This window comes from Erpetoichthys calabaricus, chromosome 16 (assembly GCF_900747795.2).
Source record: "Erpetoichthys calabaricus chromosome 16, fErpCal1.3, whole genome shotgun sequence".
Lineage (NCBI taxonomy): Eukaryota > Metazoa > Chordata > Cladistia > Polypteriformes > Polypteridae > Erpetoichthys > Erpetoichthys calabaricus.
This window is the reverse complement of record NC_041409.2, coordinates 74,624,320-74,644,785: the sequence shown is the minus strand read 5'-3', so window position 1 is coordinate 74,644,785 and position 20,466 is coordinate 74,624,320. Positions and strand designations below refer to the sequence as shown.

The 20,466-nt window shown below is 40.6% G+C and overlaps 1 protein-coding gene across 1 annotated transcript in view; it reads left to right on the top strand.

Annotated features, from left to right (window-relative positions):
• The window catches only part of tdrd9 (tudor domain containing 9), a 272,667-nt gene that overhangs the window by 230,603 nt on the left and 21,598 nt on the right, over nt 1-20,466 (top strand). The window contains exons 26-31 of the mRNA XM_028821874.2: nt 1,386-1,598; nt 6,235-6,324; nt 12,514-12,774; nt 19,373-19,528; nt 19,663-19,733; nt 19,820-19,929. Coding sequence (XP_028677707.1) covers nt 1,386-1,598; nt 6,235-6,324; nt 12,514-12,774; nt 19,373-19,528; nt 19,663-19,733; nt 19,820-19,929 — 901 coding nt within the window. The remainder of the gene's footprint in view (nt 1-1,385; nt 1,599-6,234; nt 6,325-12,513; nt 12,775-19,372; nt 19,529-19,662; nt 19,734-19,819; nt 19,930-20,466) is intronic.

Below are 20,466 nucleotides of genomic sequence, written 5' to 3'. Positions count from 1 at the left end.
TATACACTCTTAGAAAGAAAAAGTTTCAAAATTTTAGTTTTGTTTGCAACATGTTTAAGGTTGGGGGTGGCTATTTTTAACATTCCAAACATGCCTTTTTTAATCATCCCTGAATAATTTTAAAAAATGTTGCAGCATGGGATTTGTTTCCTCTGGTTCTTTTCAACACCATTGAGAGTATCTGTAAATTTGCACAGAATAAATGGTTATACTTTTAGTAAGCAACAACCTGATTTTATGGAGGCTGCTTCAATATTATAGACACGCACATTTTAGAACTAAGATGTCTTATAACAGGAGTGTGCAACATGACCACCTCGTCTCATGTAAAGTGTATTGATTGTGTCTTAAAGACTACTACCGGTGACCTGTTTATCAACAGGCCTTGTTTTGTTACAGGACATTAGGCAAGGAACCCTATTTACAGAGAGAGTTTTGTTCATATACTGTACTTGATGTTAAATTGAGACTGTTTAGTGTAGATGTTAGACTCTGCCAAATGTGTGTCTTGCATCCTGTTCTCAATTGTAGTAGATAGATTTCATGATATTTGAAAGTTATCCTGGTTGTGAACCTAAGGGTTGCATCACCGGTAAGATAATGGCCACTTGGCTTCATTAAATAGGGATAGCTGGTACACAACGGAGTGGTTTGCAGTTGAATGTGATGTGGTTTGGGATTAGAGTTCATATTTCCAGATATGAAGTCATAGTCCTCCAACAGAAAAGAGTGACTTATTCCCTGCACCTACTGGATGATCAGCTGGCTGAAGTAGAATATTTTAAGTACATTGGTCTTAAACTATGACTGAAGGTACAGATGACTGTGAGACTGACCACTGAAATTATTTAGGGGTAGAAGTTTTACAAATGCTGTAGCTGATCTTGGTGGTGAAGCAGGAGCTATATGTGTAGATGAAGCTGTAGATTTTTGTCAGTGTGCATCTCTAGCCATGCCTATGGTCATCAGCTCTGGATAGTGCCTGCCTAAAAGAATGAGAGGCCAATTGAGAGGTGTACAAGGCACAACCCACTGCGAGAAGACCAAGGGGCAGACTAAGTGCATATTGGATTCTTTATGTTGCATCTTTCAGCCATCAGGAGATCATCGGGGTGTTTCATAAGAAAGACGCAGAAGTAAGGTTGACCTGGTGTGCTCAGCTTGTTGCTACCACAACCCTAATCAAAAAAGCTGAAGAAAGATGAAGTAGTTGAGTTGGATATACCTGTTGTGTCAGAGTCCAGTTGGAGAGTTTGTGTGCTTAAGACATTTTAACTAATGAGGAAATGAAGCCACTTCAAATAGGTTTTTGTTCTTGTTCTTATTTATTACACTGGTCTAAATTTGTTAAGATAATCTTTGTGGAATTTTGATGCTATATTTAGGTAATGGAAGTTGGGCACTTCTGGGGCTATAAAAGTGATGAGAAGAGTATGCAAATCCTGATGAAACTGACATCAGATATCAACTGTCAAGATCTACAGCCTCTGTCTTCACCTCCATACCCTAGCATGCTTTGCTTAGCCCTATTTAAAGAGATGGATCATGTGGCTTATTACAGAGCTAAAATTATTAATGTTTCAGCAAGCTCTGTTGAGGTAAGATGTTAGAAAAATGATTTTAAATCTTCATGTTTACTTCAGGTATACAGAATAGTGTGTTAAGCAGTTAACAAGAGGAAATGAATAACACATTTACAGATCCATTGATGCTCTTCTGTTGCAAACAGGACATGAAAGAGGGAGCAATTGCATGCATTTGAGTGGGTTGGGACTGAACTAAAAATGATTACAGTGATCCCTCGCTATATCGCGCTTTGCCTTTCGCGGCTTCACTCTATCGCGGATTTTATATGTAAGCATATTTAAATATATATCGCAGATTTTTTGCTGGTTCGCGGATTTCTGAGGACAATGGGTCTTTTAATTTCTGGTACATGCTTCCTCAGTTGGTTTGCCCAGTTGATTTCATACAAGGGACGCTATTGGCAGATGGCTGAGAAGCTACCCAACTTACTTTTCTCTCTCTCTCTCTCTCTCTTGCGCTGACTTTCTCTGATCCTGACGTAAGGGGTGTGAGCAGGGGGGCTGTTCGCACACCTAGACGATACGGACACTCGTCTAAAAATGCTGAAAGATTATCTTCACGTTGCTACCTTCTGTGCAGCTGCTTCATGAAGCGACATGCTGCACAGTGCTTCGCATACTTAAAAGCTCGAAGGGCACATATTGATTTTTGACTGTTTGTTTTTCTCTGTCTCTCTCTCTCTCTCTCTCTCTGCTCCTGATGGAGGGGGTGTGAGCTGCCGCCTTCAACAGCTTTGTGCCGCGGTGCTTCGCATACTTAAAAGCCAAACAGCCCTATTGATTTGTTTGCTTTCCTCTGTCTTTCTGACAGTCTGTGCTCCTGACGCGCACTCCTTTGAAGAGGAAGATATGTTTGCATTCTTTTAATTGTGAGACGGAACTGTCATCTCTGTCTTGTCATGGAGCACAGTTTTTAAACTTTTGAAAAAGAGACAAATGTTTGTTTGCAGTGTTTGAATAACGTTCCTGTCTCTCTACAACCTCCTGTGTTTCTGCGCAAATCTGTGACCCAAGCATGACAATATAAAAATAACCATATAAACATATGGTTTCTACTTCGCGGATTTTCTTATTTCGCGGGTGGCTCTGGAACGCAACCCCAGCGATGGAGGAGGGATTACTGTACTTAATAAAACCTCCGCATGTATTGTATAAAGTAGTTAGGATGATATTTTTTGGCTTTCCATAATTTTCTCTACTCTAGAAAAAATATAAGGATAGGTGCTATTTTTTTCAGATTTCCAACAGTATGTAACAGAGGAATGGATGGGTGAATGAATGAATGGGCACTAACCGTAATGAATGAGATATTTCTGGTAAGGTTCCCATCTTACCTTTCTCTGTGGATGTTAGGGGGGCAGTTATTCCTTAACATTAGATAAGTATCAGAGTAATACAATTTATTTATATACACAAAGATTTACAAATTTGATAACTGCTTGTATTATCTGCATAAAATATGGGATGCAAGACAAACTAGACAGCTAAACATAACAGGTTTATTTAGGTGTTTTTGGGAGTTTCTTGATTTACAAGTTTTTGCACTTAGTGCTTAATTTTGTTGTTCCTACGTTGGCAACTGATGCTTGCTTGGTTAGACTCCAGCTTCACTGAAACCCTTCTCAGGATAAGTGGGTCTGAGAATGGGTGAAATGGATGGATGCTTCATTTTTGGATTTATTATGACATCTTAGGCAGCTTGCCTTTGCTCTGATGCACATTGTTGGGTGTGAGAGGGCTAACCCATTAACATGACAGTGGAGGATCTTTGTCCCTGAATTAGCTAAAAGGTTGTAAAAGCTAAAGGTTTATGAGAGTAATCTTGAATTTATTAGACAGTCAATTGTAAGAAAGTTGGTCTTTAGCTGGTTGTTCACTAGCTGCTATTTCTCAATTACAGTATTTTGGCACAGATAAACAGCTTTATGATGCCACACCTTTAAAGGAGATATCTACTACTATGTAGAAGTGAGCATTGTGTTGATGTGCTCTGCTCTAGCTACTGTAGCATTGTAGACAAATCCTGACTTTCTAGAAGTTTTATTTTTTATCATTATTTTTTGCTTCAATTAACCCTGTTGAAATTAGTTTTCTTTCCCCAGCCTGGCTCAGTCACTGGTATAGAGTTTATGCTTAGAGGTGTATATTATAGGTCTAGTATCCCCCTGGGCAAACACGTGATGTTCAGATGGATTCCAGTGTATTCAGCACTATGGAGAGAAAAATGCTAGTTGTTGTGTTTATTAATTTTCCCATAGAAGATGGATGAGATGCTGAGAGAATAGCTTATCTTCCTGGTTTTAGATAGGGTTAGTAAGTAGGCTTACTGTCTCCAAAGAGGGTGAGTTGCCTGCTTACACCTAGGTTTTTAAGAACGTGTAGCCTCTGCTAATTATTAGATCAGAGTCCATTTCCTGTCTTAAGTCCCCTACTTGTATATGTATGAGTACTGTCCATTTAAAGTAACCAAGAATTCAGCATGAGGGGTCAAGTTTACAGTACAAGCTCCTTTACTTTAAATTCTTATTCTAATGGACATTTCTGGGCATTAATCTTACTACATTAACATAAGTGTATTTGGGCTCTGTTGCTGCCAGATTATTCCTCTTTTCCCAAAAGAAGTTCTCCTGAGTATTTGTCATTATCATGTAATTTGTCTTTATCCACATTATAGATTAAGCACTTATCCAAAGAGGCCATGCACTACGGCAGTATTGCTCCTCCTTTAATCCCATCAATTTATGATGGCACAACTGCCCTTTCTGGGTATGGTGGGCTTTCCTTGCTATTGTTTGTGGTAGTATGGCACAGTACTTTGAAAAAGGGTATTATTGCATTTCATGTGTTATATGTTAAGTAGGAGGTTCCCCCCTGCGCGCTTCGCTCACCAGCCACTTCGCGTCTCTGCCACTCATTTTGTTTAGAGGGGTGGCTGAACACAACCCAAGGAGACGCAGTCACTCCTTTGAAACCCCCTCTTAACACAAGAATTACCAGAGCCTATGAAAAAACTCGTAGATCCAGCCCACCTTAAATTGCTTATTAAATCCTTTCACACCTCTCCACCAGCGTCTTTTGTCATCTAAATGTGCTGATATACACAAGCTTCAAGCAGCCGGCTATTCCATTCCCCCCACCGACTTAGAACGTGCACGAACTTCTCCCAGCTCATGCCTTGATTGATTATCTGGGAGTGAAGTGGAGTTTTAGAGTGGAAATAATAGATCGTTATTTGGAACACACGCATTTCATGTGTGTTCCGTTTCTACAGTAATCTGTGTAAACACATTGTTAAAAACGTAACTTTTTCATATTTTAGTAATAAATGTTACAAGATGTAGGCATAAACTATAAAATGTGTGAAGCCTGAAGCCCAAAGATCAAATAAACACTTTAACAAAAGGTTCAAGAATGAAATGACAGCTTCCATGGCGTACTGGTAAGATTTGCTGACTCAGAGCATAACAGGCTTGCCGTGCCTCAGAGACCCGAGTTCAAATCCCCGCTGGGAAGAAAATGGTTTTTTTTTTTTTCTTCTTTTTAACTTTCACCGCTCTGCCTGCCTGCCTGCCTGCCTGAACTCCCTGTCTGTCTATATAGTAATAACAGTAATTTTATTATTATATAGCAGCTTCCCTGTCTGTCTATCATATAGTGCCTTTCCTTCCTATCTGTCTATATATCTATCCCCTTAGCTGTTTTTTTATATATCTATTATACAGTGCCTATGGGGTGCCAAACAGGCAGTTACAATGATTTTCAGAATATATAAAGTAATTCCTGAATATATAAAGCCAGCATTGGAATAATATATGAGTGAAGTTGGGTACTACTTACAGTCACAACCAACTTTGCACTTGAACAATTTACCTCTCTAGTTCTGATTATGCAGACTACACATCTCATTTACACTCTCCTAGACTTCTCTTTTATTCTCCTCATGAATGATGAAATTTTAACATATTAGCTGTATGTTTTCAAGCACCATTCCCCTATGTTTTTTTTTAAATAGGCCAAATAACCCTAATAGTTAAGTATGTAAGATCAGATAACAGTAGTTTTATTCTGTTCAGCTTGAAGTTAAATTGAACAAAATTTAATTTAACATTAAAAATTACAATGATATGCAAACCTCCTGGCTGCTTGAGTGTTCCTAGACTTTGCAGGGCCTCTCATTTTAAAATCAGCCTGATTAGGAATGGCAGGAATAAAAAAATGTTCCAGAGCCAAAAAATATTGTTGACTACATCTACCTGGTAAACCCCCTTGCAAGCTGTGGTCGATTCCCGCCAGGGAAGTTAAGGTCAGATTGCCCAACAGGCAGTTTACTGTGTTCAAGTGTAAGCATATCTGGTTGTTGAGTGTTTGCGTAAAAAATTTACACCAATGTCTGACTTTGAGTATGTCCTTGAATATGTTTTTCAAGCAGGTTTTGATTTAATTTGCATTATCAATGACACATGTTTGATAAATTTTTGTCTGTTTCATTCCTTTCAATCAGTTCTCCATGGGTAGGCCTGTCAGTAAAATAATACTAACAAATATAGTTATCATGGTTACTGGAACACCCAAATGCCTTAATCTTGTAGAGACTGGGAGATTGAAGACAATTTATAAATTAAGCGATTTAATATTTTGTTTTATTTAGGTGTTTTTTGTTGACTATGGAAATATGTTGCTGACCAGAACTGATTGTTTGAGACAAATACCCTGTCATCTGCTTGATCATCCATTTCAGGTGATGTTTTTTTCTGTTTTGTAGAAACCATATATATCATGGGTTATGTACACCAGACATCCTATTTAACACTTTTTGTCATCATACCACAAAAGTGTGAATTGTGATTTGTATTTAGTGAAACTTCACTTGGTTGTAGGCAAATTGTTTGGATGTTAGTATAGATTTTGAAAAATATTAAGTTCTTCGCTGATGCTGATTTTTGGGAGCTTTCATGTGTACCTTGTTCGTCTTGTATCCAATGTTTGGATTTGAGATGAACCCACAGGTCTTCATAGTGTTTCCTTATTAAGCAGACTCGGACTCTGATGTAGTTAATCTAAATACCACCTAATATTACAATACTGGGCTTTGTAGAAGTAGTTCTTAAAATCAATCAGTATTTTAAGGATCTGTTTAAGTGGTAAAAACTGGGGAGCTAGTTGGCATTTAATATGGGGAGTGTTAAATAAAATGTACTATCTAAAATCAGTGTTATTGGTCATATTCAAATATGTTTTGAATTAACTGTAGTGTACTAAGTTAGTGATTTGAACAGACTTGATCATAAAGCACTATGAAAGCCAATTCTCCTTGAGATAAATAAAACACCCCAAAGCACACCATAGTATTCTGATTTCAGTTTTTTCAAGTTTCTTTTCCTCTTCTTTCTTTTTGCCCATGTCTCTGCACCATAGACTGGCTTTAATTACTGTTAAATAGATCTTTACTTTGCTCTGCATCCTTTTATCTTGTATCGCCTCTGAGACCTCTTGCCATTTCTTTTATGCCACCTTTATTCTCTCACCAGTTTTCACTTCAGGCCCCCAGATTCCCTTGGATTATAATGTACTTCTAATACTGTATATAATTTTTTTTGCATTGTTCAGGTCTATTCTAATTTGTTTATCCATCTGCTACTATTAGTACTAACCATGTTACCTGTTTTTTTTTCTTCTGGCATTTACTTTCAAGCCTTCCTTGGTTTGAGGTTCCTAGCTAATCACTTGCTGTTCTAACTCTGTTGTGATGACAAGGTCTTCAATATCTAACAATTCACAGAATTCACATCCTTGACACCTTTACCAAGCACACCCTTCACAAGGTCAAAGAAGAAAGAACTTACTTGCACATTGTCTATCTCCGTATGAGATTCTTTGTGTAGCTTAATTTCTTGCCATTTTGTGTATTGAAAAAAATAAAATCTCTCAAAAATTAATTACAGTCATATCACTATTGCACATGTTTCTTTAAGAACAAAGCTGCTTAAGTGTCTAATTGAAATAAAAGCATCCACTGAAGAGGAAAAATGGATGTAGATAAAATGCAATGTCATATTGTCAGATTAAAACTAAGAGCAGCATCACAGAGCTCAGAGCACCTCTATAAATAAACCACAGGCCTCATCCTCTGTCTTATGTGCATTTGTTACCATGTAGTTTTATCCAGTACGCTTGAGAGGTTTTTGTCATGCCAACTGTCTTGTTAATTTACCCATCTAAAAAGAATTTCATAAAGGATGTATACATATAGTTTGATCTTTTTTTTTCTTTGGTTGATTTTTTTCCAAGTGTTTGTAAAATAAAAATATTAGCATTCAGGACTGTTAATACTGGAACCCAGCAGGACTGCTGGGAACGTCTGGCGGAGGAACCGGTCAGAAAGATCTTTAACTGCCACCTCCGGCAGAACTTCAACCTCATTCCGAGGGAGGCGAAGGACGTTGAGTCTGAATGGGCCATGTTCCGACCCATCATTGTCGAAGCAGCAGAACGGAGTTGTGGCCGCAAGGTTGTCGGTGCCTCTCATGGCAGCAATCCACAAACCCGGTGGTGAACACCTAAGGTTCAAGAGGCCGTCGAGCTGAAGAAAGAGTCCTATCAGGTCTAGTTGACCAGTGGGACTCCAGAGGCAGCTGAGGGGTACCAGCAGGCCAAGCGTGTGGCAGCATCGCCTGTTGCAGAGGCAAAAACTCGGGCATGGGAGGAGTTAGGGGAAGCCATGGAAAACGACTTTCGGTCGGCACCGAGAAGGTTCTGGCAAACCGTCAGGCGCCTCAGGAGGGGAAAGCGGTACTCCACCAACACTGTGTACAGTGGAGATGGGGCTCTGCTGACTTCAACTGTAGACGTTATTGACCGGTGGAAGGAATACTTCGAGGATCTTCTCAGTCCCACCAGCATGTCTTCCTTAGAGGAAGCAGAGCTGGAGGACTCCGGGGGACGGGTCGGCCCGTCCATAACAGGGGCTGAGGTCGCCGAGGTAGTTAAAAAGCTCCGAGGTGACAGGGCCCCTGGAGTGGATGAGGTTCACACTGGGTTCCTCAAGGCTCTGGATGTTGTGGGGCTGTCTTGGTTGACACGTCTCTGCAACATAGCATGGACATCAGGGGCAGTGCCTCTGGATTGCCAAACCGGGGTGGTGGTTCCCCTTTTTAAGAAGGGTGACCGGAAGATGTGCTCCAACTATAGGGGGATCACACACTCCTCAGCCTCCCCGGTAAGGTCTATTCAGGTGTGCTGGAGAAGAGAGTTCGGTCGATGTTCCTCTTGAATCCGAGATTCGACCAATGCGGATTCCGTCCCGGCTGTGGAACACTGGACCAGCTCTACACCCTGACCAGGATCCTGGAGGGGGCATGGGAGTTTGCCCAACCAGTCCACATGTGTTTTGTGGATTTGGAGAAGGCATTCGACCGTGTCCCTCGACGCATCCTGTGGGGTGTGCTCCAAAAGTACGGGGTACAAGGCTCATTGTTATAAGCCATTCAGTCCCTGTACAGGAGGAGCAGGAGCTTGGTCCGCATTGCCGGTAATAATTCGTACTCGTTTCCTGGTGAGGTTGGACTCCGCCAGGGCTGCCCTTTGTCACCGATTCTGTTCATAAGTTATATGGACAGAATTTCTAGGCGCGGCCAAGGAGGGGAGGGGGTCTTGTTCGGTGACCTCAGAATCTCGTCTCTGCTATTTGCGGATGACATGGTTCTGTTGGCTTCATCGGACAGTGACCTCCAGCTCTCACTGGAGCGGTTCGCAGCCGAGTGCGAAGCAGCGGGAATGAGTCAGCACCTCTAAATCCGAGGCCATGGTTCTCAGCCGAAAAAGGGTGGAATGCTCTCTCCGGGTTGGGAGCACAGTATTGCCTCAAGTGGAGGAGTTCAAGTATCTCAGGGTCTTGTTCACAAGTAAGGGAAGAATGGAGCGGGAGGTTGACGGACGGATCGGTGCGGCATCCGCGGTAATGCGGGCTCTGCAATGGTCCGTCGTGGTGAAGAGAGCTGAGCCAAAAGGCGAGGCTGTCTATTTACCAGTTGATCTACGTTCCTACCCTCACCTTTGGCCACGAACTTTGGGTAGTGACCGAAAGAGCAAGATCGCGGATACAAGCGGCCGAAATGAGTTTTCTCCGCAGGGTGGCTGGACTTTCCCTTAGAGATAGGGTGAGGAGTTCAGTTATCCGGGAGAGACTTGGAGTAGAGTCGCTGCTCCTCTGCATTGAGAGGAGTCAGTTGAGGTGGTTCGGGCATCTGGTTAGGATGCCCCCTGGATGCCTCCCTGGGAGGGTGTTCCGGGCATGCCCCAGTGGGAGAAGGCCACGGGGCAGACCCAGGACACGCTGGAGGGATTATATCTCCCGACTGGCCCTGGAACGCCTCGGGGTCCTCCCAGAGGAGCTGGAGGAGGTGGCCGGGGAGAGGGATGTCTGGGCTTCCCTGCTTAGGCTGCTACCCCCGCGACCTGACCTCGGATAAGCGGTGGATAATGGATGGATGGATGAACTGTTAACACTGCCAAACTGACTAGTAGAACAGAAAATGTTAAAGCCTCCGGCAGTTTAACTTTAGACAGTTTCAAAACCTGGATTGATTGACAATTCTGTAGTACTTTAAGTTGCTCTGACACTGTTGCCAGTTCAGATCCCAGGACACCATCAGACAATTGCCTTATTTATAGTTACATCTTCAATAGCAAATCATATAAGGTCTGGCACAGAAAATCATTCTCGCATTTCTACTAATATACCATACCATGAGAGAGAGGCTCTTATTGTGGAAAGAAGCTTTTTCTTTTTTTCAGATATTATGGGGCCCACATAACCACAAAAGCTTGACATTTGTCTATAGAACATCCAGGCTTAAGTTCATTTTAGTAAGCAATACTGTGCCTTGCGTCCATTTTCCCCCAATGTGATTATAATTATATAGTTTATGAGTTCTGAACTTATCCTGCCTATAAAAAATATAAATCCAAAAAATATTCCCCTCCTTAGAAGTTTTTGAATTTTATTGTTACTCAACTTTGAATCACTAGATTTAAAGTGGGTTTTTGTGATACTGATGAACAGAAAATAAACCCTTTAATTTCCAGGTGAAAGCAAATCTCGGCAAAGTGGTCTAAACCGATTACATATATATGTACCAGGTTGTTTTGCGTGGTGGGTTTATCAAGTATGATGGCTTCTAAAGTTTACTAACAAAATATGAGGAATCTGACTGTTTTCTTACCTTATTATTGGGATGTGCGGCCATGGTTATTACCCAGCTGAGATTCCAGCTGGATGGAAGGACCGGGGGAGAGGACATCTGCAAGGCACTACCTCCCCATGGACGTTAGAGGGCAGCCCTCCTGGGTGGCTGTGGCACCACGGATTCCCTCAGGGCATGCCGGGAGTTGGAGTTTGGCACAGCCCTGTTAGGTTCCGTGCAGGCTGCCAGGGGGAGTTGCAGAGCCCTACTTAGAGCTGTCACCTCACCTGGGAGTGATTCCAGGTCTGATTAATTAGACACCTGGAAAACTCCGAGTACCATCTTAAAAGGAGCCGCCTCACTCCGTGCAGGGAGCCAGAGTTGTGAGGAAGTGGACAAGGTTTGCCGGGAGATGGAGTGGAGGCGGAACAAGGAAGGAAAGGGTTCTGTACTGTAGATAGATAGATACTTTATTAATCCCAAGGGGAAATTCACATACTCCAGCAGCAGCGTACTGATACAAAAAAACAATATTAAATTGAAGAGTAATAAAATTGCAGGTAAAAACAGACAATAACTTTGCATAATATTAACGTTTACCCCCCCAGGTGGAATTGAAGAGTCGCATAGTTTGGGGGAAGAACGATCTCCTCAGTCTGTCAGTGGAGCAGGACAGTGACAGCGGTCAATCACTGAAGCTGCTTCTCTGTCTGGAGATGACACTGTTTAGTGGATGCAGTGGATTCTCCATAATTGATAGGTGCCTGCAGAGAACCCGTCGCTCCGCCACAGATGTCAAACTGTCCAGCTCCATTCCTACAATAGAGCCTGCTTTCCTCACCAGTTTGTCCAGGCGTGAGGTGTCCTTCTTCTTAATGCTGCCACCCCAGCACACCACCGCGGAGAAGAGGGCATTCGCCACAACCATCTGATAGAACATCTGCAGCATCTTATTGCAGATGTTTAAGGACGCCAGTCTTCTAAGGAAGTATAGCTGGCTCTGTCCTCTCTTGCACAGAGAATCAGTATCATCCAGATGCACTCCCAGGTATTTATAGGTCTGCACCCTCTGCACACAGTCACCTCTGACGATCACAGGATCCATGAGGGGTCTGGGCCTCCTAAAATCCACCACCAGCTCCTTGGTTTTGCTGGTATTCAGGTGTAGGTGGTCTGAGTCACACCATTTAACAAAGTCCTTGATGAGGTTCCTATACTCCTCCTCCTGCCCACTTCTGATGCAGCCCACGATAGCAGTGTTGTCAGCGAACTTTTTGCACGTGGCAGGACTTTGAGTTGTATTGGAAGTCCAATGTATATAGGCTGAACAGGACCGGATTGTATTGTGCTTCAGAACTGTGATACTGTGGGGAACGAGAGAAAAGTGTTCCCCACGTGAATAAGCATTTCTTGTATGTTGAACACAGCCTCTGTCTTGTGTGTCTGGGGTTTGGGGAGCTGTACACCCCCTGGTGTCCACATTATTTACTGATATATTAACAGTCCTATACAATGAGTTCAGTATTGTAAATTTTTGTGCCTGGATTAATATATTGTGAAGACCAAGTTTTTTGGGATATATTACGGTCAGGACCTTTGTTTCTCAATCAGCTGATGATTTACAAGAGTTAAATTGACTAGCTGTATTGGAATGATTGGCCTTTTCTCTTTAAAATATATGTAGCAAAAATAATTGTGAAAACTTAATTAAAGTTAACAAAAATCTTAACTTGTTTAAATTTAAGGCCCAAGAGTTTCAGGTGTGTAAAATCCGGCCCTCTGCAAAGTCCATGATCCTGGGAAACCAGTGGAGTGTTAGTGCCAGAAACAGGTTTATTACACTGGTTAACGGACAAACCCTGATTGCTACCCTGTACTCAATAGTACATGACGTGATGCGTGTTGACCTGTCCATCAGCACAGACACTGGTGCCTGCAGCAGCATCAGGGAAATTCTAATCAAGGAAGGTCATGCTGAACATGCAGAAGAGAGCTTTCTGTCAAAGGTATGAGTAAAAATTTTAGCCATCTTAAACAAATCATTTAAAATGTATTGCATAGGGTGTCAAGTTGTACATTTTAATTAAAATGTGAATACTGCAGTATGAGTAGTAGCCAATCATCAATGTATATCTTTTGTATTTATGAGTGCATTTTCATGTTTTTATTGTTGTCCTTGAATATCAAATCTCATTATTTGGAAAGAAATGCGGCCATCAAAGATTTCCATGCATCTCAACCTCACCAAATTTGCGATTTAAATATCTTTTTCATTGATATTTCAAAAGTACTACTAATAGTATATTTTTTATTATTATTATATTAGGTCTAGACAAGTGCAAAGAGTGCATAGGGCAGACCCTTGTCATATTGGTGATTAAATGCCCTTACTGTTCTCTGAATAGCTAGGAATAGCCCAGCAGGAGCAGATATCTGTTTTTAACACTAGAATCCCTGAAGCCTATGAAAAAAACTTGCAATGCCGGGTCACCTCTTCATCAGCATCTTTGTTTTGCAAATGTGTTGATCGGCACTGGCAGCAGGCAGCCTGCTATCCCATCCCCCACCAACGCAGCTGAAGTCGGACACAAAATTCTCCCCTCTCATCTATTTATACAATACAATTTATTTTTGTATAGCCTAAAATCACACAAGAAGTGCTGCAGTGGGCTTTAACAGGCCTTGCCTCTTGACAGCCCCCCAGCCTTGACTCTCTAAGAAGACAAGGAAAAACTTGTAGGGAAAAATGGAAGAAACCTTGGGAAAGGCAGTTCAAAGAGAGACCCCATTCCAGGTAGGTTGGGCGTGCAGTGGGTGTCAAAAGAAGGGGGTCAATACAATACAATACAATACACAGAATAGAACAAACCCTCAATACAGAATAAAAATAAAAATTTTAGAAGTACAGAGCAGAATTTAACTGTAGATGATATCACATAATAAGATTTGGATATATTTAGAGTCCTGGAGACCTCATCCATCAAGTGGCCTCCCCCATTTGGCCATTCCACAGCTGAAACAGTGCTGTGCCAGCCAATCCGATGAAAGGACCCCTCTTTCCCACAATTCCTGCGATCCTCCATGATGGATGACTTTACCTTATGCAGGCAAAACAACTTGACAGGTGGGCCGTGGCACCAGGTGCCAGATTTGAGTACCGAGAAGAAAAATTATAACTATCATGTTACTTATGTTTTAGTGTTAATGACTAACAACAGAGATGCAGTCTGTACGGTTAATCAGCAGCTCTAGTCAGGATAAGCTAAACTGAAGTAGTGAGTTTTCAGCCGGGATTTAAAAGCTGAGACCGAAGAGGCATCTCTTATAGTAGCAGGCAGACCATTCCACAGTTTAGGGGCCCTGTAACTAAAAGCTTGACCTCCCATTGTTATTTTATTAATCCTTGGAACCATAAGCAGACCGACATCTTGAGATCTTAATGTGCGCTCTGGTTTGTAAGTCATGATAGGTTCAGACAATTAAGCTGGACCTTGGCCATTTAATGTTTTATATGTTAAAAGGAGGATTTTTGAAATCTGCCCTAAACTTAACCGGGAGCCAGTGTAAGGATTTAAGAACTGGAGTTATGTGTTTGTATTTTCTTGTTCTTGTAATAATTCTTGCAGACGCATTTTGGATTAACTGGAGGCTGTATAGAGAACAGTTTGAACATCCAGTGAACACCACATTGCAGTAGTCAATACTACTAGAAGTAAATGCATGAATTAATATCTCAGAATCCTGTTTATTTAGAAAGCGCCTTAATTTCCTAATATTTTTAAGATGGAAGAAACATGATTCGGACAACTTTGTAATATGCGCTTTAAATGACATGCTAGAGTCAAAGATAACTCCTAGATTGTGAGCTGATTCAGTAAAATGAATGGGGATTCCAACTGAATTAAATGATGCCAAAATATTGTTGTGATCAGCGTCATTCCCTCCAACAATTAACATCTGTTTTATCTGTGTTTAAAGACAAGTAGTTCTTTTTCATCCACTCCTTTAATTCACTAACACAACTAATTAATGACATCGGAGAAACTTCATTTGATTTAAATGAAAGGTATTACTGGGTGTCATCTGCATACGAGTGAAAATTAACATTTTTCCTAATGAGAGATCCCAGTGGAAGCATGTAAAGTGAAAACAGCAAAGCCCTGCGGGACTGTATATCTGGGTGTGAGGTGTCTGCAATTGTATAGGGTAAAAATACATCATTGTTTGGAACACATTTCATGTTTGTCCCATGTCTACAACGATCTTGGTAAATGTAGGATGACAGGAAGTGCGAGGCAAAAAATGTTGGAACACTTAAACATTTTTCCTGTTATAGTACTAATGACAATATGTTGATTGTGAGTTTTATAATGTGTGAAGTCTGAAGTCCAAACACTTTCACAAAAGCTACAGGTATAACGATACTAGTGAGCTTTTATTGAAGAATATAACCGAAGAAGAAGAAGAAATTGGGTTAGGGTATGACACAGACATGTCCACTTGGCTGGTGCAGAGGTGAGAATTACTGCCTCCTATTCAAGAGGTTGAGGGTTCAATCCCTGGTCCTTCTTGCATTTATTGTTTTCAGGAGTGAGCTGCTATTATTATTACTATTAGAATTAAAATATACATTTGATTTGAGTATGTAACAGCTGGTGTAAATTTATGGTACTTGTGAAAGATATCACTGAAGGTGTATAAGCAGACACACAAGCTGGTGAATCATGTCTTTTTGTTATCTTGTTGTCACTTGAAATTTTTTTTTATTCAGCTTTATTCTTGAATAAAAGCACACTTGTTTCACTATTCAGTAGTTTTGCAAAAGTATCCTTATATATAATTTGATAGTATTCGTATGTATGGTGTTCGCGTCAATACCTCGACTCAATACAAGTTAGAAGCATGAGTAATGACGGCTGGGTATTAACAACGGTCATAGTTTAAATTTTAGCTGATCTCAGATCTAAAATGAGTGACGATCGCAACGCAGCCACAACAGCAGCGGCCGCAGAAAGGATGCGTAGGAAACGAAATCATATGACTGACCAGGAATGTAGACTTGCTAATGTGACCACACGTACACCACGTGCACAACAAATGGATGAGCAGTGTGTGGCTACTAATGCTGAAAGAAGTTGTGCAAAAAGGACACACAGGACAGATGAAGGACGTGCGCTACAGAATGCTACTAACGCTGTAAGAAATTGTGCCAGCCGAGCACAAGCGACTGAAGAAGCTCGAACAGCCGCAAATGCAGCACGGGTTGAAAGACATTGAGCAGCCTGTGCCTTGCGGTGTGAAAATGCTCCGCGGCACAGCATTGCCATGTGCAATCACACAGATATTATTGAGGACGAAGTTCCGGAGTACCACTCTGGCGCATTTGACAACCTGTGCAAACATTGCAACTCATTCAACTTCACCTGTGAGAACAAGCAACGTGGAGAATACAATTGCTGCCATAAAGGTCGAGTTCGAATTAACCCTTACAGATACCCTGACAGGCTTAAGAACCTGTTGACATACAGTATTTAGACCCAAACTTCAAGCACTTCTTGGAAAATATCAGAAAGTACAACAGTGCATTAGCATGTGCATCCATGAGCGCACAAATATCCCTGCATCCAGGCCATGGTCCATATTGTTACAGAATACATGGCCAAATATTTAATCAGTCTGGACCCTTGCACCCCGGAGAGGGTGAAACACCAAAATTTGCTCAAATCTATATATTAGAACAAAATCATTTCAGGTACTTAAAAAAACAAATAATTCTTTGCAGAGAAAGTGTTGATTTCACAAACATAGAATTTGTAGCCCGATTCGATCGGGCTCCCAGTCGCTAGTTTATTTTATATTCCAGTAACCACTTGAATGACATAAAATCTGCCTCTGCCACTCGCGCTCTCACATGCGCGCGCACACACACACACCCCCATGCATGAAAATGTCATTATTTGAAAGTGCTGCGTCATTTGAACATGTGTTGTCTTTCCAGGGGGAGGCAGAGATCTTGGAATGGGAGCTTATCGAACAATGTGCATTCTCTTCTTTTTGTTGTTTTAACATCGAATTTTCTTGCATGTTCCTGCTTGCCAACTGACTTAGCATGCTTATTAATATATTTGAATAAATCATTTTATGATCTGAATGGTACATTTCAGAAAGCACTGTGGTACTTATGCAACATTTATATTCATTCACATACCTTCATGTGGTTATAGTCTGTGACCATATTTGCTTTTTATTTTATTTTTCTCAGATCTTGCCCAATCTCCATGTTATGGCGCGTGGTACTGATAATGCAGACAGACTTCTTTTTTGGGCACGTACACAGTCAGCATGGCACTGCCAGATCTAAACATTAGCGTGGAGAATTGCTCACATACTGAATTGTCTTTAGCTGCAGGTGGAAGCTCCTGTCGCACTTTGTTTATGGTGCCAAACAGAGTTGTTTTGCAGTGCCTCAGTCTGTTAGCCAGCGTAAGCGATGTGTAGAAATTGTCTGTTGTTATTGTTCTGCCTTTGTACAGAAATGGCTCCATAAGCTTTATGACCTTAGTCTCAGAAAGTCTTTCTCCTATGGGACAACTGGGATCTTTTCCTAAATAAGGAGTGGCATTGCACATGTACTTTGTCAGCATGCCTATGTCGATCAAACACAGGAAGCTCTGCAGTCTACTTGTAACTTTACGCTGTAGGAAGATAAGTAAATCAATAAAGGTAAATAACATTTGATTTGGCTTTTGTATAAGTAACACTTAAATGCTTTTTATATAAAGACCATCAAAAAACATAAATCACAAACAGAACTTTGCACAATACTTTGGCGAGCTTTGTAGGCCCTGCTGTTTCGTTGAAGATCATCTGTGTAACATATTCACTGGCAGGATGATGCCCAATCTCTTGCAGTATCCAAACAGTGCCATCTTTTGCCTTTATGCCTGGAGCAGCTGTGTTGTTCTTTTATGTGTGGCTGGACATTTCTTGAAGGGAGGGCTTCTGTTCCCTTTCCCTGATATAGAACCCTCATCCACATCTGAATTCACCTGTTATACCATATCTTACACCATATGTCTTTTTTAGAAATCTAAGTGTCAGATCGAGGGGGAGCGTGAATGTGACTGAAAGAATCAAACTGAAGAATTTAAAAAAAAAAAAAAAAAAGCTTAAGTTTTAAAAGTACCATAACTTTACACCATCTGTTACAGACTCAAATCAAATGTATGTTTTTATTCTACAGTATAATAGTAATAATAATAATAATAGCAGCACATTACTCAAATGGTAAGTGCAGGAAGGACCTGTGATCAAACCCTCAACCTGTTGACTGCATCCACATCGTACCCTAACCCAATTTCTTTTTCTTCTGTTATGTTCTTTGATAAAAGCACACTTGTTTTGATATTCCTGTACCTTTTGTGAAGGTGTTTATTTGATATTTGGACTTGAGTCTTCAAACATTTGACACTTCATGTCAACATATTGTCATTAGTACTGTAACAGGTGTGGTAGAAATTTAACATCTTATTAAAGAAAGAAACATCCTCTAACAGAACAATTCTGTAATCAGGCAGGAGAAAAGCTGTTTATTGTATCTTAATTACTCCTATTCAGAAGCAGTCCGTTACAAAATGGTCAGAGAAACAATGAATAGAGGTTCCATTTTATAAGCTTTTGAATTTACATACAGTGTCAATCAATACATACATTTTTACTCTGGTTGGTTCATTGGTTTACACACAAATGATTTATATAAAATAAAAGTCTGTTATATTCGGGTGGTTCTTATACCTTTCAAGCTGCGCCACCACCCTTGAAATTTCTGTGCATATGACAACTGTCCATTCTCATTTATAGGGCATCTGCTTAGTCATCTTTTAGTCATCCTTCAGTTCATTTTGTATATTACATCAACCTTTCTTCTGGTACATTCTTTATTTACTTGACCATCTGATTATTTTTTTTATAAACCAATTCTTATATTTTAGTGAACATTTTGTTGTTCACCTGACATTTATCTGGTTTCCTGGTGTTCCTGAACAGGTTTCTGACATTTATTAAGCCTTTATGCTATTTCTTTAAGAAGAATTCTGTGTTACCCTAAAGATATTCTTCCACACAGGAAAAAAGTTTGTTTTAGTTATGTGCTCAACTTTTCTTGCCTCGCATTTTCAGTCATCCTACATTTGCCCAGATTTTTGTAGACCCAGAAAACACATGAAATTCAGTCATAACACGATATTATTTACCCTATACAATTCAAGACACCTCACACCCAGATAAACAGACTTGAACTGGGAGAACTTTGTGTCTGACTTCAGCTGCGTCCGTGAGGGGTGGAATAGGAGGCTGCCAGTGCAGATCGACACATTTGCAAAACCAAGATGCTGATGAGGAGGAGCAAAGGAATTTAAGGTGGCACAGCATTACGACTTGTTTTCGTAGGCTTGCGGGATTCTAGTGTTAAAGAGCAGCAAAGCATTGTTTGTACTTTTCCACTTGTTTTCTATGGCCGTGACTGGTACCCTTTGTATAAAAAAAAAAAAAAACAATATGTGGCTGGAATAGCAGTAATAGATTAACTAGTTTGTTTATCTGCAGCAAAGTAATGAGAGCTTGATGGCTGTTTATGAAGAGCTTAACAGAGGGGAAGTAACTAATAATTCTTCAAGCACGTCCATGAAGCAGGAGAAGAGTCTTATTAACAAACTCTTAGAGATGGTTCCCAAAGATGGACCTAGCTCTTGCACTTCCACGGTAAGTGCAGAATGTGATTCTTAGTCTGTCTATCTAAAGCTGCTCATCAAGTCACTGTATATGTAAACACAAATGAGACATGAATGATGTTGACAAACACTTTTTTGCCTGGCTGTCCTTTTATCTGTCTCTAGGTTACTTTACATGGTCCTTTCAGTCCATTTAGAATTCAGCTTTCCAGCATGATCAGTGCATCTCTTTACAAGTAAGCCTGTAATAAGACATTACATGAATAGCATGGTGCACTGATTAACCCTTATTCTCATTACTTTTTGTGAATGGTATTAATAGGTCAGTAAGATTAGGAAAGGAGAGCCTCAATGCTACCGGCATTAATGAGTGTCTTGAAGACACACACCAGAGAATGGTGGTTGCAGGAGCTGTATCTATAAACTCTACAGGTAATGAATAGACTATTTTGGTGCTCACTTTACACAAAAATGCTCTTATATGTACTGCAAGCTAATTTCACTCTGCTTTGGGCCTTACCTTTGTTTGTACTCTTTTAACAAGTGCTTATTGTGAAACATTTGTTTTTTGTCATGTTCATAATTAACTGTATTGATTTTTGACCAAGTGAAGATGCATAATCATACATCAGGACTGCAAATAAAGGAGTGTGGCATATTGACAACTCAGTCTTACATGAGGTATATGGTACCTTTATCACAACATGGACAGTAAAAACAATTTTCAGGATCAAAGCATGGCTTCTTTATATATGGGAAATCCACTCAACGTGTGGAGATGCATGCCATGGGCCACTGCCCCTCCAAAACCTTACAGTATCCAAGTCTGAATTTCAGCAGCACACCACACACTATAAATACAGAGCACAGCATACTGTATGTTAGCAGTTAACACCAAATATATAAAACTTGGGAACTTTTTTTTTATTTTTAAAGCCGCATTCTTTGCATTTTCCTTATCTTTGCTGT